Consider the following 21,017-nt stretch of genomic DNA (forward strand, 5'->3'; position numbering starts at 1 on the left):
CTACACTCCCTTAAACTGATCAATTGCCAAATATCCATTCGTCTTCATGCCATGGAGACTCAGCTTCAAAATTGTTCCTCAACAAGAAGAAATATCCAAGAAAGAACCTGCAAATCCACCCCACAACATATACACATGAACAAAATGTTTAATATTATACAAGTAATTTTAATTTACTAATGCTTATAGTTACATATTAAATGATTCATATTATCTACTGGAATTTTCTTTAACCCCCCACGTATTTCCTTATCACTCTAGGTCCAACTTAACACCATGGTTGGAGACAATAAAACCTGTTCCAGTGACTTCACCCTCATAGGGCTCTTCACTCATGGTGCAACCTCAGGCTTCCTTTTCAGCATAATTTGTGTTGTATTCTTCATGGCCATGATAGTTAATGGGGTCATGATCTTCCTGATCCATATAGACCCTTACCTCCATACCCCCATGTACTTCCTGCTCAGTCACCTCTCCTTCATTGACATGATGTACATCTCTACCATTGTACCCAAGATGCTGGTCAATTATCTTGTGGGCAAGGGGACTATCTCCTTCGTTGCCTGTACAGCCCAGCACTTTCTCTACATGGGTTTTGTGGGGGCTGAATTTTTCCTGCTAGGACTCATGGCTTATGACCGCTATGTGGCCATCTGCAACCCGCTTCGCTATCCTGTTCTTATGAGCCACCGGGTCTGTTGGATGATCTTGGCCAGCTCTTGGTTTGGTGGTGCTTTGGACAGCTTCCTCCTCACTCCGATCACCATGAGTCTCCCGTTCTGCAGTTCCCGCAAGATCAATCACTTCTTCTGTGAAGCACCTACCATGCTGAGGCTGGCCTGTGGTGACAAAGCTGCCTATGAAATGGTAATGTATGTTTGCTGTGTCATGATGCTGCTGATCCCCTTCTCTGTGATAATTGCTTCTTATGCCCGAATTCTCATCACAGTGCACCAGATGAAGTCAGCAGAAGGGAAGAAGAAGGCTTTTGCCACCTGCTCATCACACATAATGGTGGTGACCTTGTTTTATGGGGCCGCCCTGTATACATATATGGTTCCCCAATCCTACCACACACCGATCAAAGACAAGGTCTTCTCCGCCTTTTACACCATTCTCACTCCTTTGTTAAATCCTCTCATTTACAGCTTGAGAAACACAGATGTAACCGGGGCCTTTAAAAGGGTCTTAGCAAGATGTCAAGGGGTTCGTGGTGTGACACGGGAAGGATTCTGACAGTCTAAATCATTCACATCTGCTCAGGGGTGCATGGGTGCTGTTACTTGGGGTTATACCATAGGTAATATTACTAATGTATTCAGCAACTGCCAATGCCAGTTATGCTGAAAAGTGCATCAGCACTAATTTTGTCAAAAATGTGAAACCTTGTAACATGAATAATGCCAGAGTGCCTAAATACCACTGGTGTTTATTATTTCTCCATGTCCTCCCATTCTGTTACTGGATGCAATGGGTCCCTTCGCTTGGTGAATGCAAGCCAGTAGCACATACAAGGCATACAGTCAGTCTGGTATGGAAGCATTTATTTCCTTGCAGTAACTAAGGAGAATACTGGGGATATTTCCTAAAGCATTGTATCTCTTTGGGGATAGTGCAATTAGCTTTTATTTAGTATGCAGATGGGGCAGAGGCCAGAAGCTTGCATATACACTAGGAAACTTATACGTATTCTATTACTTAGGCATTCCAGGTTTACTGTGCATACTTAACACATTTACATGATAGTGCATATGTCTCAAGTTCAAAAAATTGCCTAGGATCTGCCTCCAGAGCAGATTTTAGTGTTGTAATCCTCTAAAGTTAAAGGTAGAGAAGTTCAGGGGAATTCTGCACATGCTTCAGCTCTGATCTGGCTTAAAATGGTTCTGTGTTAAATCCCATGTCTGCACATATCATGTCTTCTTCTAAAGGTCTTGGTGCTTTGCCTTTTCATGTGGGTCTTCTGAGTTGGGCTCCCGAAAAACATCTTATAGAAAAAACTTTACATACCACCTGGAGCAACCCTCTATGCTGGTTACGATTCCAGTTCTTTTTTTTTTTAATTGTTGTTTTACTTTTCTATTGCTTTGATCATTGATAAAAATAAATATGTGTGCCGATGAATAGGGGCACATGTACCCCAATGTTTATAGCAGCACTTTCAACAATAGCCAAATTATGGAAAGAGCCTAAGTGTCCATCAACTGATGAATGGATAAAGAAGATGTGGCTTATATATACAATGGAAAACTACCTGGAAATGAGAAAGAATGAAATCTGGCTATTTGTAGCAATGTGAATGGAACTGGAGGGTATTATGCTAAATGAAATAAGCCAGGCAGAGAAAAACAGACATCTATGTTTTCACTCATATGTGGATCTTGAGAAACTTAACAGAAGACCATGGAGGAGGGGAAGGGGAAAAAAGTTACAGAGAGAGAGGGGGGCAAACCATAAGAGACTCTTAAGGACTGAGAACAAACTGAGGGTAGATGGGGGGTTGGATAAGAGGGGAAAGTGGGTGGTGGGCGGGGAGGAGGGCACTTGTTGGGATGAGCACTGGGTGTTGTATGGAAACCAAGGTGACAACAAACTATACAACTCCAATTCTTATCTCACACCACTCCTCTGATTGTAATTAATTTATATAAATGCTCCCAAATGTCTGGTTAATATTACATAGTCTGATCACTGTCAGTGTTCTCATAAAAACTAGTGATGTTTATTACATTGTTTAAAGGCATATTGATGGGGTTTATGAAAGGGTTAGAGGTGTATACATTTGAAAGAGACTAAAGTGTCAGAACACTTCAAAGGGAATACTTAAGTACACACAAATCAGTATTTAGAAAACCCAGACATTTTTCTTTTCTTTTTTTTTTTTAATTTTTTTTTCAACGTTTATTTATTTTTGGGACAGAGAGAGACAGAGCATGAACGGGGGAGGGGCAGAGAGAGAGGGAGACACAGAATCGGAAACAGGCTCCAGGCTCCGGCCATCAGCTCAGAGCCTGACGCGGGGCTCGAACTCACGGACCGTGAGATCGTGACCTGGCTGAAGTCGGACGCTTAACCGACTGCGCCACCCAGGCGCCCCCCAGACATCTTTCTTTGATTAACAACTGAAAACATTCTTCCTTTATGTAAATTTAGAGCTGGAGAAAATGAATCATGTATTATTGCAGAAATGCAGACTAATCCTCTGTAGGTCAATTCTATGATGTTATATTTGTTAAATGGTAATTAATTATTACATCAGAAGACATTGAGAGATGAGAGAGAAAAAAGTGTTCAGTTAATTCACAAATTCACTAATCCATTTTAAGTTTCTTCAATTCATTAAAATTATTAGATTTCTGGAATGTCTCTCTAGATGTAAGTTGTGTGGGGATGTTTTTATAAATCTTTCTCTTTCAAAGAAAAAGTGAATAGCCCACTTTTTCTTTGTTGCAACATTTGGTTTTCCATTGGATAACATTTCAAAATGGAAGAAAAGAAGTAGTTTTTAATTTGAAAGCTACAGCTGGCAAAGTCTTTGGAAATGACTTAGTACAATTTCTTTAGGAAGCTGAAATCCAGAGAATGCATGTGTTTAGGTTTAATTGTAGATCCAGTTGAAGAACTTGAACCATATCCCAGACCTCTTGGGCCATTTCTGCATGGTGCTATGCCAGGCTTTGTGTTCTTACCAGTCTGAAAAAATCCTCACTGGGTTCAGTGATGTTTTGCTGCTGACAGTCACTAGTTGTGGTGGGTGAGGTAAATACAGCCAAGCCTTCTACTGCACTACAAAAGCTGTTGAGTGGTAGACAAAATATTTAACCAATGAAACAATACATGTTGGAACACTGTGGATTGGACTACCAGTTAATCAGGAAAACAGACCTGCTTGCATCTAATTCAGCAAGGCTATCAGTTGCAAACCAGAGTTAATCTTTTTGAGTCTTTATTTCTGGAAGATCTCATATCCTTCGATCTTTTCCGACTGGCTTGGGGAGCATCATGTGTCAGATATTAGGGAGTTTCTTTCCAACTCAAAGATGGTGAAGTACAAGAAACACAATACATAAAACAGAAAAGAAAGAGGGGACTGATCCTGAAAACTGAGCATTAATTTCAGGTCCATTTTTTTCAAGAAACTCTGTCCATCACTTAATATCAATGGAACCAAATTTCCTTTCCTGTGACATTTTAGCTAATATATATTTTTCTTTATAAGATTTTAAAGATCAAATATGAAAAATGTAATTAATATTAGTATTATTTTAGCTATTTTTAACAAATGCAATTGCTTTTCATCTTCATAATATCCATGATTTTTTTTCTTACTTCCCCCATTTTCCTTTTTCTATCCTTAGCTTACATAATCATACTCCCTTGTTAATTATACTAAGGTACAAAGGATTGATAATAGGTAAATTTAATATCCCAACTACAGGAATTGAAAGTAAATCTTATTAGAATGATTAGAAAAAGGATAAATAAGCATACTTTCATAATATAGTAATTAAAACAACAATTATATTGAATCACACTCATATTAGAATGGCTATAATTCAAACTGCTGGCAATACCAAAATTCTAAAATACAGGAATTCACATTCACTGCTGGTGGGGAGGCAAAATAGTACATCTACTTGAAGAGACAGTTTGGTAGTTTATTACAAAATGAAACATAGCCGTACCATATGACCTGGCAATTGTGTTTCACATGATTTACCCAACTGATTCGGAAACTTATGTTTATACAAAGACCTGCAAGTGGACGTTTATAGAATTTTTTTTTCATAATCACCCAAAACTTAGAATTAATCAAGTTATCTTTAGTAGGTGAATGGACAAACTACAGTACGTTTAGACAATAGAATATGATACAGCAATAAAAAGAATTGAGCTATCAAGCCATGGAAAGACATGAAGGAATCTTCAACGTATAGGACAAAGTGAAAGAAGATAATCTGAAAAAGCTACATACTATATGATTCTAGCTATATGACATCCTAGAAAAAGAAGCTGTATAGAAATAATAAAAAGATTAGGACTGCCAAGGGCTTAGGGAGAGGAAAGGATGAATAGGGAGAACACGCAGGATTTGGGGCAGTGAAACTATTCTGTATGATGCTGTAGTGGAAGTTACATGACATGCATTTGTCCAAATTCATAGAACAGGATGAGTGAATCCTGATATAAACTATAGACTGTAATTAATAATAATGTATGAAAATTAGCGCATCAATTGCAATATATGAACCACACTAATACAGGATATAAATAATAGGAGAAAGAGAAGAAATATATGGTAACTCACTGAACCATCTGCTGAACTTTCTGTGAACCAAAAAAAGTAAGATTTAAACTTTATTAATGAAAACCTTCTTAAAACCCATGTAACCCTCTGATACTGTATTTCACTCAAGAAATCACTAGAAGCTGTCACAAGATATAATGGAGCTGGTAAAAGTGGGGTGGGGATGGGCATTAATTAATAAAAGTTTGTTAATTTTATTAGCCCTACTTTTAGGATTTGGCTGTGTGCATTTTGGGAGTGGGTAGCAATGAGGATAATATTTTTTAGAAAGAAGAGTTAATTAGTAGAACTTGGACCAAATGTCATTTAGTTTCACTTGTGCATATGGTAGGTAACATTTCCTTGGCATTCCACAATCCAAGTCAGCATTCCTTCCCCCTCCTGAATATGTAAGAGGGTACTGGTAATGAACAATCTGTGTGTGGAGGAGAAATAAATGGTCGATATTTCCCTGAGCTCTGTCTTCTCCACATTAGGAGAAAACAATCTCAAATGAAAGCTGTTACTGCAAGGAAAAGTCTTCATTAGAGTGAGTGGAATGGTTTTCTTCTCAGAGAGTATTTTATCATTCAATACAAGTTTCAAATACTAAAAGTTATGTAGCTCAGACCGTAATAGCTGTGCAAATATAGTGAAAAATTTTTAAGTCCTTTAAAGGAGTAGGTAGTCATTTCTCCACTTGTGAGCTGTTCAGGCATGGAGCAGAAAAATCAGGTTGAACATCAGTGCTAGAGCCAATGGATAAGGTCAGGAATTTGTGCTTCCTCTGGTGGAAACCTATAAGGAAAATACATAACTTGTATTCATAGAAGAATTAGTAATGCCTAGAACAGTGATTAATTTGACCTTTAGTCCTGCTAATCACTCATGCTGTCACTTAGATGACTCTGCCGTCTCAGCCTGTTTCTTCGTAAATGAAATGGGTAATATTCCTGCAGATATAATTGCTAATTCTTTCAGAAAAAAAAACTTGACAATAGTTTGAGTAGTGCACAGGCCCTTTCAGCAACTTCAGGAAGTATATGACCAAAGTTTTAAACTGTGGTTTCTATTCTGATATTTAGAACATCATGAACACATGATTTGCTTAAAAATAATGCACCTGTATATAGCAGACAGAGTGATTTTTGGCATTAATTGGTGTCCCTAAGAAGAACAAGACCATCCATCCATGGGAAGGAGTACAGGTGAATTGAACACTATGGTGAGACAAGGAATCCAGTGGTCTTCCAGGACCTGCCAAGGGCCTGACAATCAGCAAGCACTGTGTAGATGACGTCCAAAGGAAATGTGAGGAATCTTTCATACAGGAAGAAAGTTCAAGGGAGTAAGTACAATGACTGATCAATGGGTTTATGACATGTGCTAATTTCAACAATTGACAGTGGCTTCTTGGATTTCTGTGTTGAGAATTTCGTCAAGGACGAAGGCCAGAGTTAAGGTTTGTAAGAAGTGTGGTATAATCTCATCAACCAGGATGGATATAGGCATGCTCCTGGGGGTGAGTGCCAGGGTGTAGTTGCCAGGCACAAATACCCTGTATTTGTTATTACTGATTTGTTCAAAATGATTATTGTAAAGATAAGGAAACAGAGTTCCAGCAAGCTGTACTGGGTTACACAATCTGCTGTCAAGAGCAGCATTGGCAAAAAATTCAGATCTCTTGCATGGAATGTTTTTATCTACAGAACCATTTTTTTGTTGATGAGAAAACTCAGTAGCGCGCGCGTGCGCGCACACACACACACACACACACACAAACATAGTTTGTAAAGAATGGTGGCCAATACAAGAAGTTAAACTTTCACTATTTGCAGATCATATGACACTCTATATAGAAAATCTGAGACTCCACCAAAAAGCTGCAAGAACTGATAAATGAATTCAGTAAACACAAAGATACAAATCAACACACAAAAATCTGTTGTGCAAGTATCGTACTGTGCATCGACAGCTTTGTAATATAGCTTGTAATCTAGAATTTTGGTGTTTCCAGTTTTGTTTTTCTTTTTCAGTATTGTTTTGGCTATTTGAGGTCTTTTTGGGTTCCATACAAATTTTAAGATTGTTTGTTCTAACTCTGTGAAAAATGCTTGTGGTATTTTGATAGAGACTGCATTAAATGTGTAAATTATTTTGGATAGTATAGACATTGTAACAATGTTTGTTCTTGTAATCCATGAGCATGGAATGCTTTTCCATTTCTTTATGTCCTCTTCAGTTTCTTTCATAAATGTTCTATCGTTTTCGGAATACAAACCTTTCACCTTTTTAGTTAGGTTTATTCGTAGGTATTTTACTGTTTTTAGTGCAACTGCAATTGGAATTGATTCCTTGATTCCTATTTCTGCTGCTTCGTTATTGGTGTATGGAAATGCAACAGATTTCTGCACATTGATTTTATATCTATGATTTTGCTGAATTCATGTATTACTTCTACAATTTTTTGGTGGAGTCTTACAGGTTTTTCTCCATAGAGTATCATGTCCTCCACAAATAGTGAAATTTTTACTTCTTCCTTGCCGATTTGGATGCCTTTTATTTCTTTTTGTTGTCTGATGCTTAGGCTAGCACTTCCAATGCTATCTTAAATAGTAACGGTAAGAGTGGACATCCCTGTCTTATTCCTGACCCTGGAAAGTCTTTCAGTTTTTCCTCACTAAGAATGATGTTAGCTGTGGGTTTTTCATATATGTTCTTTATGATGTTAAGATATGTTCTATGTGTCCCTACTTTGTTGAGGGTTTTTTTTTTTTAATCAAGAATGAATGCTGTATTTTGTCAAATGCTTTTTCTGCATCTATTGACAAGATCATAACGTTATGATCTTTTCTTTTATTAATGTGGTGTACTACATTGATTGATTTGTGAATATTGAACCAGCCCTAGAGCCCAGGAGAGATCCCACTTAATCATGGTGGATAATTCTTTTAATGTACTGTTGAATTGTTGAGAATTTTTGCACCCAAGCTCATCAAGAACATTGGCCTATAGTTATCCTGTGTAGTGGGGTCTTTGTTTGGTTTTGGAATCATTGTAATGTTGGCTTCATAGAAAGAGCTTGGAATTTTTCCTTCTATTTATATATTTTGGGACAGTTTGAGAAGAATAGGTATTAACTCTCCTTTAATATCTGGTTGAATTCCCCTGGGAAACCATCAAACCCAGGAGTCTTGTTTGTTGGGAGATTGTTGATTACAGATTCAATGTCTGTGATAGTTATGGATCAGTTCAAATTTTCTAATTCTTCCTGTTTCATTAATAATAGTGAGTTTCTAGGATTTTGTCCATTTACCCAGATTGCCTAATTTGTTGGCATATAATTTTTCGTAGTATGCTATTATAATTGCATTTTGTGGTGATGGTTGTGATCTCTCCTTTTTAATTTGTGATTTTATCTGTTTCTTTTTCTTTTGATGAGTCTGGCTAAGGGTTTATCAATTTGTTAATTCTTTCAAAGAACCAGCTCTTAGTTTTTTTTTTTTAATACAATTACTTTTTTTTGTTCTAAAAAAGTATTTATTTCTGCTCTAATCTTTATTATATTATTTCTTCTGCTTGCTTTAGGCAAAAACAGACACATGGATCAATGTAACAGAGTTCAAGTTATATTAAAAATCTGTAATGATCATACACCAGGGTACAAACACAAATATAAACACACATGCTAATGGAACAGAATAGAAAACCCAGAAATAGGGGCACCTGGGTGGCTCAGTCAGTTAAGTGTCTGACTTCGGCTCAGGTCATGATCTCGCGGTTCGTGGGTTCGAGCCCCGCATCGGGCTCTGTGCTGACAGCTCAGAGCCTGGAGCCTGCTTCGGATTCTGTGTCTCCTTCTCTCTCTGTTCCTCCCCTGCTCATGCTCTGTCTCTCTCTCTCTCAAAAATAAAGATTAAAAAAATTAAAAAAAAATAAAAGAAAACCCAGAAATAGACCCACAACTATATAGTCAACTCATCTTTGACAAAGCAGGAAATAATATTTAATGGGAAAAAGACAGTCTTTTCAACAAATGATGTTGGGAAAACCAACATACATGATAGGAACATGTAAGACTTGTAACAAATGTAAATGTAAGACTTGAAACAAAATCCTAGAGGAGAACATAGGCAGGAACCTCTTTGACATCAGCCTTGTAACTTCTTTGTAGATGTGTCTCCTGAGGCAAGGGAAACAAAACCAAAAATGAACTATTGGGTTTTATCAAAATAAAAATCTCTGCACAGCAAAGAAAACAATAAAAAAACTAAAAGACAGCCTTCAGAATGGGGAAAAATATTTCAAATGACATATCTGATAAAATGTTAGTTTTTAGTTACAGTTTTAAGAATTAGAAGAGTTAGATTCCTGAAAATTATAAAGATTTAGTATATGAAAAAAAAATGACATTGAAACTGACTGGATAAAGGAATAAATTATCAATAGTTGATTTTAGGACAAATACATAATTTTCAGAGACAATACAGTAAATCTCTGCTTCATATTCATATCTCCAAATTCTAGACTTTGAAGAATTAAGTGTAAAACATCCCCACATACAGACAAATGAAAACTGATAAAAGTTAAAAAAACAAGTTTCTCACATTGAAGCTATTCAAGGATTTCAAAGTATAGAATCAGTAGAAGAAATTACAGATGTAATGATGACTTTTATTCCATAATTAAAAAAATATTATTGATTAACAAAAAAAAGCTATGAACAATAACAAAATAAAAAAACGAGAAAATGCAAGCAATACTTGAGACATACAGGGAAGACACATATTCATACTTAAATATTCAAAGAGAAAGTTAAAAAAATAGCATTTCTAATAAATAAAAACAAATGGACAGATATTCAAAGTTTTAACCTTACTAAAAAATTTTAAAAATAATTATATTAAGTCATCTTATGCCAGAATTACCAGACATGTAAATTTGTGTGTTTATTTATCTTTACAGTGTTATGAGAATGCATCAGGGAAATGGGAACTGATAGACAGTAGAAAAGTAAAGTGGGAAATTGTAAAAATGCAACTTAAAAGTGAAATACAGAGGCACCTGGGTGTCTCAGTAAGTTAAACATCCAACTCTTGATTTTGGATCAGGTCATGACATCACAGTTACGTGATCCAGCCCCACATGAGGTTCTGAGCTAATGGCGCAGAATCTGCTTGGGATTCTCTCTCTCCCTCTCTCTTTGCCCTTCCCCTACTAGCTCTCTCTCTCGTTCTGTCTCTCATATGTATATATATATATATATATATATATATACATATATATGTACATATATATGTATATATATATACACATATATATACACACATATATGTATATATACACATGTATGTATATATACATATATGTATATATACATACATATATATACAATATCAAAATAAATAAAAACTTAAAAAATAAAAAAAACTTTAAATATATTTACACAAAATTATTAAATAGTTCTGATGGAAGAAAACGTTGTGAAAAAAACCACTCAAGGATCCACACTCAAAATTAAGTATAAGAATTTTTATCATTACATGATTTATTACTGCCACTGTTAAAACAATGTGTGCATCAAAATTGAAATATTGGTTAAATATAATGGAGTATATCCATAAAATAGAATACCCTGTGGACATTGAATGTTACATTTGGAAGAGTATTTCACATGAAGGACACTTCTTTTTTTTTTTTTTTAATTTTTTTTTTTTCAACGTTTATTTATTTTTGGGACAGAGAGAGACAGAGCATGAACGGGGGAGGGGCAGAGAAAGAGGAAGACACAGAATCAGAAACAGGCTCCAGGCTCTGAGCCATCAGCCCAGAGCCTTACGCGGGGCTCGAACTCAGGGACCGCGAGATCGTGACCTGGCTGAAGTCGGACGCTTAATCGACTGCGCCACCCAGGCGCCCCATGAAGGACACTTCTTAAGAAGTAGTTCGTGAACAATATAAATTGCCAAACTATATGTAATACATAAACATACCCATGCATATATATGTGTTAGTATATAAATATTATACAGTATGTGTGTGTGTATACACACATACACTGTACTTATGCATGTATATATACACACAATGGAAATGCAATTTTGTACAAATAATCTTTTTTTATTTTTTTTATAATTTTTTTAATGTTTATTTATTTTTGAGACAGAGAGAGACAGAGCATGAATGGGGGAGGGTCAGAGAGAGAGGGAGACACAGAATCTGAAACGGGCTCCAGGCTCTGAGCTGTAAGCACAGAGTCTGACACAGGGCTCAAATTCACGAACTGGGAGACCAAGACCTGAGCTGAAGCTGGACGCCCAAACGACTGAGACACCCAGGAGCCCCCAGATAATTTTTTAAAATATGTTTACTTATTTTTGAGAGAAAGAAAGACAGAGAGAGAGAGAGAGAGAGAGAGAGAGAGAGAGAATGAGTGGGGTAGGAGCAGAAAGAGAAGGAGACACAGAATCCGAAGCAGGTTCCAGACTTAGAGCTGTCAGCACAGAGCCGGATGCAGGGTTCGAACCCACAAAGCCCAACCAACTGAGCCACACAGGTGCCCCTGTACAGATAACTTTCTATATGATATGTTTCTGGCAACTATCTCTGGATATTAAGGAATATTCTAAATTTTTAAACATTTCATATTTTCCTCAAGGTATGTATTGCCATAATACACAGATATAATAATTATTATTACATCAATAAAATGTTAAAATAAATAGCATGAATTAGGCTATTTTAATCTTTTTTATTGTTTTTCATGGTAATTCCCACATTTCTCTAGTAGGAAAAGATGCTGGAGGAAATTTCTGATGAAATGGTCAGAATATCAGGGACTTGCACTTGGGAACCAAGTGGTGGAAACATTTTTTCAAAGCCCAATATGACTTTAGGGCTCACTCTCTTCCACCCCATGAATACAATTCTAATTAGCTGTGACAAATCTGTCTCATTAATATATACTGAAATCCATAGGGATGAGTTGTGCTCTTTTTAAAAGCACCTCATTTTCTGTCATTGTCATAAAACTTTAAATTCCTTCCTCTTTTCACTCTGGGTGCTCCCCTTTGTGCTAGGGAATCCAAACACAGAACACCCAGAGATGATTTAGCATTCTTTAATGGTCTGCAGCTTTCTTCCTTCTTAATCTTTCATAGTTGTCTCTTTTTGGTTTCTACCTATTTTCTTGTAAAGATAGAATGCAAGAATTAACACACCTTTATAGAAGAATGGAAAATTTGTATGATTTGTCCTGGCATTGCAAAATGTCTCAGGAGTTTTAGGATGGGAATTTTCTTTTAATGATACTTCCTTCTGCAGAGTTATATTGCAAAATAGCTCTTGATAACTTGCTGTGCATATCTCTTTGTGCTAATTCCATCACCAGTTGCTAAGGATACTTTTAGTCTATAGTTCAGAAAATTCAAGTTCATAAATACAAATTAAAAACCTCTGTGTGCTGGATTTTCATGCAGCAGACATCTGGGCATACAGACTGGCCAGATCTTGAAATCTCTCCTACCATGGATACCTATGACTGTGAATAGCTTTGTGTTTTTAATTTGTTAACATAAACTAGAGGATAAATCAAATCCATTAAACAATAATTTCTCTTCTAGTGACAGATCACTTTCTGTTTTCTGAAGTCTTTGTTCATTTCCCATTTCTTTCTTAGTTATAGAAAGTTCTTATGCTTTCCTGCTGAGTTTTTTTTTGTATTTATGTATTCATTCATTCATTCATTCATTCATTTACTCATTCATTCATTTTTAACAAATTTTGTATGACCGTCTTTACCTTTGAACAACGCACCCTACTCTGAATGACTGTGTGGAGAGGATTCACCTCTAAGTAAGTGACAGAGATTATCTTAGTTGGACCTAAGTTTAGTATAAACTTAGGCATCAGGTGATTTTTTTATATTGATGATGTGCATTCCCTTCTTTTACGCATACCAAGAAATGTGTGTAGCAAGCTGCTTTTAATACATAGCATTCAAATTGCATGCCTGAGAAAAGTATTGAGGATTGTAAATTGATGGGGTGAAAATGGGAAGATATTGGGTAAATGAATAAATCATTTTGAGGCTCTTTGGAAATTAAATGGTTGGATTAAATAGTTTGAAGTTTTTCTGCACAATGCAAAATTCATTATTAGAGTTAAGCAATTTAGTGATTATCTAGGGGCTGCTGAAATACTAGACCAACTCTGTTTATTGTTAATTCCTATTTCTTTAATGAAAATCCAGGTCTATTGAAGGTGTCCACCAAGATCACAGGTGACTAATCAAATGCTGATGAGCACATAGCCTGGGTCTTCAAATGACACTTTCAATATTTGGTGAATAAGGAAATTAATGAGCTTCCACAACAGTTTTTAAGGGTCTCAATAAATCAAAGACTTATGCAAGTTAAATTTAAGGAAATGGAGACAGGGTTGTCTACAACTCATGGGCTGCAAATCTCAGGTGGAAACTTAGTGAGGTGATGACTGCCCCACATCCCCCACCTCAAATACATTGAGAAGCAGACTGTTTGTTTAATTATTTCTGGAAATTATCTAGAGAATGCATTTCAAATATACAGTTGTAATGGTGCTATTGAGTGGAACAGTGCAAAGAATATTCTTTCCTAATAATACCTGTTTATGTCTGTGTGTACATGATCTTAGCAAAATCTTTCCTTTTCTCTTTTTTTTTTCTTTTTTTAATGACTTAAGCAAAAATTGACCTTATTAATTGGATGGGAAAAGGGCAATACTATTGGAAAGACACAGAAAATTTAAATGAAAAACTTGCATTTAGTCTTAGTTTATACGGCATCAATTATGAAAAGTCTTCCTAATTCCCTGCTGGAGCTCCCATCACCACCAGCACTGGCATGATTGTATTTGTATCCTTGCACTCTTTTTACAGAAAAGAAAACTGAAGTTTGGAAGATGGAGGTACTTGCCTTAATGACACATAGGCAGACTCCTGTAGGTCCTCTGACTTCAAGCTCAGAGCTCTTGCCTTGTCAGTGATGCAAACATTTTACATATCACTCTTCCATAATGATTTTAAAGGTTGTACAGATACTTGTATATTTCAGTTCCACTCTGATAGTGGTTCAGAAACATTTTTTTAAATGTCCACCATACCATGGAATAAACTTTAATCAGAAGGAGTGGGTCTCTCTAATTATGGTTATCCAATGGTTATCCAAGTGTGTGATCTCTTTAGAGGTTCTGGAAGGAGGACTACATGGTCAACAAAGGAATATAGTTCTAAGTCACTTCTTGGATTGATGTTGTAAACAATAATAGACACTTGGTGAAATTGTCTGATTACATTGACATTTTACTGTCTAATAATTATGTCTTTCTTATTCAATTTGATTTGATTATGGATGATTACAATTTTTGCAGAATTTAGAAATATAAAGAAGATTTAGGGTTAAATGTAAGGTTTTGCATTTATTTTAAAAACTTCACAAGTATGAGGGTTCCTGGATGGCTCATTCAGTTAAGCATCTGACTTGGGCTGAGGTCATGATCTCACAGCTCATGGATTTGAGCCCCACATCAGGCTCCGTGTCTGACAGCTCAGAGCCTGGAGCCTGTTTCAGATTCTCCCTCCCTCTCTCTCTCTCTCTCTGCCCTGCCCTCACTCACATTCTGTCTCTCTCTTTCTCAAAAATAAATAAACATTAAAAAAAAACTGCACAACTAAGAATTGACCTGGCTTGAGAACTCTCATGTAATAATTCAACCAGAAGAGTTTTAATGTGTACATAATGTGTCAACAGTGTGATTAATCTGATATAAAAATATAAAAGTAATATTCTTAGTGTATTCTGCATCGGAAAAGCTTCACATGAAGTAGTTGCTGAAATTGAGATATTGCGTTTTAAAATGGACATTGTCAAAGATCATCTCAAGTTAGTGTCTGAAACTTGAGCATTTTGGCAAGGTCTTCATGAGTGCATTCATATGGTAATCAGGAAGCTTGATACAGAAAAGCATGAAGAAAGATTATAACCATATTCACATTATGAAAGGCTGAAAGTTAAAAAGGGAAGAAGCTGCTTCTGAGTAGATCTAGAAGCCAAAGATGGAAGTTGCAATTCTTAATGCAAGTGAGCACAGAGCTTCCTAGCAATGGACCTGTTGCACTGAAAGAACATGAAGTATGTTCTTTCATTTGGCAGAAAGTTCACCAGTGGTCATATAGAATCAGGGAAAGGCTGCAACTTACAACTTAGAGATTCCATTGTAATTTTATTAAAAGGATGGGCTTAGTGATCATCCCAGGCCTGAGCAAGAATCATATCCTGACTTCAAGTTAGGTAGGAGAAGTAATTTCAAACATCTCTACTCAATCAAATGTGTACTCCTTACAAAATAAGGGAATATTTGCAAATGTCAAGATAAAATAAATGTATTACATTTTTTAAAAATTTGTGATATAGTGTAACAAATATAATTTAAGTAAGTTCTGAAAACAATTTCATCCAATAAAGTCATGTCAATTTCATTTAATATTTTTGTCTTTTTTTCAATTTTATTTATTTATTTATTTTGAAAGAGAGAAAGAGAAAGAAAGAGAGAGAGAGGCAGAGAGAGGAGAGAGAATCCCAAGCAGGCTCCATACTATCAGCATGGAGCCCGATGCAAGGCTGGAACCCATGGACCTGAGCTGAAGTCAAGAGTCAGATGCTTAACTTACTGAGCCACTCTGGTGCTACTTAATAACTTTTTTCTTATGTTCTCATAATTTCCAGCCCAAGCATATATATGCTTTTCATAGATGTTCAGATTCTCTTCAGGCTTAAATGTGATGTACATATTTCTGAGAATTTATGCTAAAGGAGATTTCCTTCAAGTGAAGACATAATTAGAGAAAAAATATAGAATTTAATGGCTGAAATAGTTTTGCCAGGAATTCCAGAGCCCATAGAATTGAATTCAAAGACTATTTTGCAATTCAAATCCATGTATTTTAGTTGAATATGTGGACTACTTAAATAAGAAATTGGAGATTCTCACATACCAATAGTTTTGAAATAACTAACATATATGGGTAAAACATTGGCATTTTACTTTGCATTGTATAAAATATTCTCATCTAAGAATTTCTCATTTGATCCATAGAGTAGCCCTGTATATTATATTATCTAAATCTAGGGGCATCTGGGTGGCTCAGTCATTTAAGTGTCCCACTTCAACTCAGGTCATGATCTCATGGTTCCTGAGTTCGAGCCCCACATCGGGCTCTGTGCTGACATCAGAGCCTGAAGGCTGTTTCAGATTTAGTGTCTCCCTGTCTCTTTGCTCCTCCATCACTCACTCTGTCTCCTCACTCTCTCCCTCTCTCTCTCTGAAAATAAATAAACATTAAAAAATTAAAAAAATAAATCTAATATAAATGGAAACTGAGACTCAGAGTGTTTGGGGGAGAGAATCCAAGGTAACAGCATTAACATGAGTAGAATAACTCAATTCATCTGATTCTAAATTTTGCTTTACTCTATGTCTACTATAATATTGCAGAAGAAAATTCCTGTATAAGGTCACATAATTATTCTAGACATTTTTCTGATTATTTTCATTTGTACTAACCATAACAAAATAATATAATCTGTCCTCAGCAGAAATTTAATAAGTATGGGTCCTTCTCATCATGTTTCCTCATAGTAAAATAGCAGATTTAACCAAACAGGACTTGCTCTCTGACCATTTAGAACTTTTACGTGCAAAAAGGAGAGTAAGGCCAGCCAGATGCAAAATAGAGAAGACTTTAGAGTTTGCCTTTGTTATGCTAGGACTATAGGATGAGATAGAGAAAAAAAACCAGAAAGATAGATATTTTTAAAATATTTTAGAATGCATGTGAATGATGAACAGGGAAAACTACTTGACCTTGTAAAGGAATACATAATTTTGCCTCTGTTACTGGGAATTTAGTGCATCATAAGAGTTAGACTGAAAATGTGAAAGGTGTGGAAACAGAATACAACTTATATTTAGGCTATTCCATAAACTTGACAGCATTTTCCCTTTAGATACATATTTTAATTAGAAAGGTAAAGGAAATGAGGCCGATTGGAAATGATGATGACATGGTATATGGTGTCAGGGAAATTTATAAAATGTGTTTCAAATAGTTTGAAATTCATACACATAAAAAGATAAAAGAGAAAAATAGAGTTTATTCTATTAAAAACAGCAGTCTTGAGTATAATAATTTGTGTGGTATATTCTCAATTATGACATATTTTCATTAGCAATATTAATTATTGCATATAGTTAAAAAATTCACAGATTTACATTGTTGGCACATTTAATTTGACAGATAATGTAAATGCCTAATTTTTTGGATTGTAGGTAGGAACACAGAATGATTTGAGGCTTCCTGGTCCAAACATCCCTGCCATTAAGAGTATGTGTGACCAGAAGAACATTATTCACAATTCTGCCATCAGTGAAATGAGGGTTATAGTTCCTCACTTCTTAGGTTTATTGTGAAGCTCAACAAGTCAATCGAAATGAAGCACTTGGCACAAAGTAAACTCTTTACAGTGTTTTTCTAATTATTCTTTTTAAATTTTTAAATAAGATGGAATAGTTAGAGAGAGTGTGCACAACAGGGAAGAGGAGCAGAGAGAGAGAGAGAGAGAATCTCTCTCCATACTCAGTATGCAGTCCAATGCGGGGCTTGATTCCACCACCCTTGGATCATGATTTGAGCCAAAAATCAAGAGTCAGACATTCAACTGACTAAGCCACCCCGGTGCCCCTGTAATTATTCTTAATAGCATTTTCTTTTCTGTGCAATTAATTCAAATGCTCATATTTGTATAGTATTTACAGGAATGGATTAGTTTGGTCAATCTACCTTAAAAACACATTGGTAAAATATATCTTACCTTGACATACTTAATGTTAAACATATGAAAAATAATAATTAACTTTCAAAAAGCTTGTTGTAGATTTTTTTCTTTTATCACCACTTGAAATTAAGTAAAATATGATCAGTATTTTTAATTACCAATCTATATGAAAAAAATTCAATTTCCAAAAATAGCAGGTGGTTTATGGCTAACCATGTATGTCCCTGTGTTATTTCCTCTGAATCCTAATTGCAAACACTAAATACTAATAAATAGCGAATGCTGATGCTAATACATAATCCTAATGCCAATTCTTCATCATCCTAAATTTAAATTTATTTCTTAAAAATAAAAATAATTCTACAAGAGTGATTGCCTCTTTTTTTTTTTTCTGAGTTTGCAAGAGTGGTTTCTATTTCCCATTTTCTCCCATACAATTTTGTCTGCAACACAGATGAAATGGTATCAAAAGAATACTCATAATTCTCAAATTCTCACAGTCCACATTGACAATCACTCATTTGTAGCTAAATGGCAGAGATAGACTACTTATCATCAGTGCTGGGATATTTTTAAGATGGTGGTATTGTTGATTATGATAATGATTCCTTTGGGGCACTCGGGTGGTTCAGTCAGTTGAAGGTCTGACTCCTGATTTTGGCTCCGGTCATGATCTCATGGTTTGTGGGATGGAGCCATGCATTAGGCACTGCACAATGTGGAGCCTGCTTGGGATTCTGTCTCAACTTCTCTCTCTGCCCCTCCCTTGCTCACTCTCTCTCTCTCCCTTTCTCTCAAAATAAATAAATAAACTTAAAAAAAGATTCATTTAATAAGGACGCCAATTTAAACTACCATAGTAGTTATACACACACACACACACACGTGCATGCACACACACATGCACGCACCAGACTAGGGTATGTTTAACAGAATAACAATATGGTTTATACCCTATGTGTTGTTATATGTATCACTATAGTACAATAGCATCTGTTGACATAATCTTGTCAAATGTATTTAAAGAATTATTGATTTAAGGTGATCAATTTTATGTAAAAACATTCTATAATAGATTAAATGATAGATATCAGCATCAAAATTGTAAGGAAATATTTTTAGGTATTTTCTTCAGACTTTTACAAGTTTTTACTTAACAATCAACCTATATGTCCTTATATTAATTCCCTGCGAATATTCTCATTTTATTTGGAAGATTCTAGGTCACAGCAACACCATCATGGGATCCATGGAAGTATACAACACATCCTCTACAGACTTCACCTTGATGGGACTGTTCAACAAGAAGGACATCTCAGGCCTTCTCTTTGCCATTGTCTCTATCATCTTTTTCACTGCATTGATGGCCAATGGGATTATGATCTTCCTGATCCACACTGATTCACGACTGCACACTCCTATGTACTTCCTTCTCAGCCATCTCTCCTTCATTGACATGATGTACATCTCCACCATTGTGCCCAAGATGCTGGTTGATTATCTGCTGGGTCAAAGAACCATATCCTTTATGGGGTGCACAGCTCAGCACTTCCTCTACCTCACCCTTGTGGGAGCTGAGTTCTTCCTACTGGGCCTCATGGCCTATGACCGCTATGTGGCCATCTGTAACCCCCTTCGCTACCCTGTCCTTATGAGTCGCCAGGTCTGTTGGATGATCATAGCAGGTTCCTGGTTTGGAGGCTTTTTGGATGGCTTCCTTCTAACTCCCATAACCATGACCTTTCCTTTCTGCAACTCCCGGGAAATTAACCATTTCTTTTGTGAGGCACCTGCAGTCTTGAGTTTGGCATGTGCAGACACAGCCCTCTATGAAACAGTAATGTATGTGTGCTGTGTCCTGATGTTGCTGATTCCTTTCTCTGTGGTGATTGCTTCTTATGCCCAAATCCTGACCACAGTCCACCTCATGAGTTCAGTTGAGGGAAGAAAGAAGGCATTTGCCACCTGTTCATCTCACATGACAGTAGTGACCTTGTTCTATGGGGCTGCCATGTACACCTATATGTTGCCACACTCTTACCATAGCCCAGCCCAGGATACAGTCTTCTCTGTGTTCTACACAATCCTTACACCAATGCTGAATCCACTCATCTACAGTCTGAGGAACAAGGATGTGACTGGAGCTCTGAAGAGGGCAATGGGCAGGTTCAAATGTACACAAAAAGTGTCAGGAGCTGTGTTTTGACAATGTCTTCTTCTCATGTGGATGACAAATAGGAGCCTTTGTGGACATTGTGGCCATGCTCTTAATGAAGGATTAACCTGGAAGGAAGGTTTAATTATGGAGAAGAAGAAAAAGGAAAAGAAAAAGAGCAATATAAGAAATGTATCCTCTTAATCTTCATTCCTTCATCTCTTCTTTCCTTTCTTATATCTTCCATTTATTATGACCTGTTCACTTGCATTCAAAATAAATGCCCAGTGTTTTTAAGAAATAAAAAAAAAAAATATTGCTTGAAGCTTTTACGTTTTAGAGATAAAAATAAATTGCATGCAATTTTAAATTGCATGAACTGTGTTGAAGAGTGCAGGAGGGAAGATGGTAATTTCTGTATATGTGATACTCCTGTATAATTATACTTACCATCTAAGTATAAGAGAAATATTATCTTCTCTATTTTGAAGACTAATACCTGACATAGCCTTTAGGAAGATAGTTGTGTAGCTCTCTGTTTGTTCCAGTTTTTCAGTTGGTAGGAAGAGTCACTGAATATAGTTTTGTTTTGTTTTTTTTAATAGCCATTATACTCCTGCAATAATTAGGCATGTTTTACTTTAAGTAGAAATGTAGTATTTAACTTTTATTTGCAACACATAAGTGAAAACTATTTGTCAGA

The 21,017-nt window shown here is 36.0% G+C and overlaps 2 protein-coding genes across 2 annotated transcripts; both read left to right on the forward strand.

The window, feature by feature from the left end:
• Window positions 1-276: 276 nt before the first annotated feature.
• Window positions 277-1,236, forward strand: LOC112856826 (olfactory receptor 2T6). The gene has a single exon (XM_025920135.2). It carries the CDS (start codon window positions 277-279, stop codon window positions 1,234-1,236), a length of 960 nt encoding a protein of 319 aa, XP_025775920.1.
• Window positions 1,237-19,280: 18,044 nt separating this feature from the next.
• LOC112856822 (olfactory receptor 2T1) lies at window positions 19,281-20,365 on the forward strand. The gene has a single exon (XM_025920132.2). The coding sequence runs from the start codon at window positions 19,400-19,402 to the stop codon at window positions 20,363-20,365; it is 966 nt and encodes a 321-aa protein (XP_025775917.2). The 5' UTR covers window positions 19,281-19,399.
• The last annotated feature ends 652 nt before the right edge of the window (window positions 20,366-21,017 follow it).

Source organism: Puma concolor, chromosome A1 (assembly GCF_028749965.1).
Source record: "Puma concolor isolate L17-30 chromosome A1, mPumCon1.1.hap2, whole genome shotgun sequence".
Classification (NCBI taxonomy): Eukaryota; Metazoa; Chordata; class Mammalia; order Carnivora; family Felidae; genus Puma; species Puma concolor.

What these genes read in the sequence shown, in the direction of transcription:
- LOC112856826 (XM_025920135.2), top strand. Translation starts at nt 277, where the DNA reads ATGGTTGGAGACAATAAAACCTGTTCCAGTGACTTCACCCTCATAGGG.
- LOC112856822 (XM_025920132.2), top strand. Translation starts at nt 19,400, where the DNA reads ATGGGATCCATGGAAGTATACAACACATCCTCTACAGACTTCACCTTG.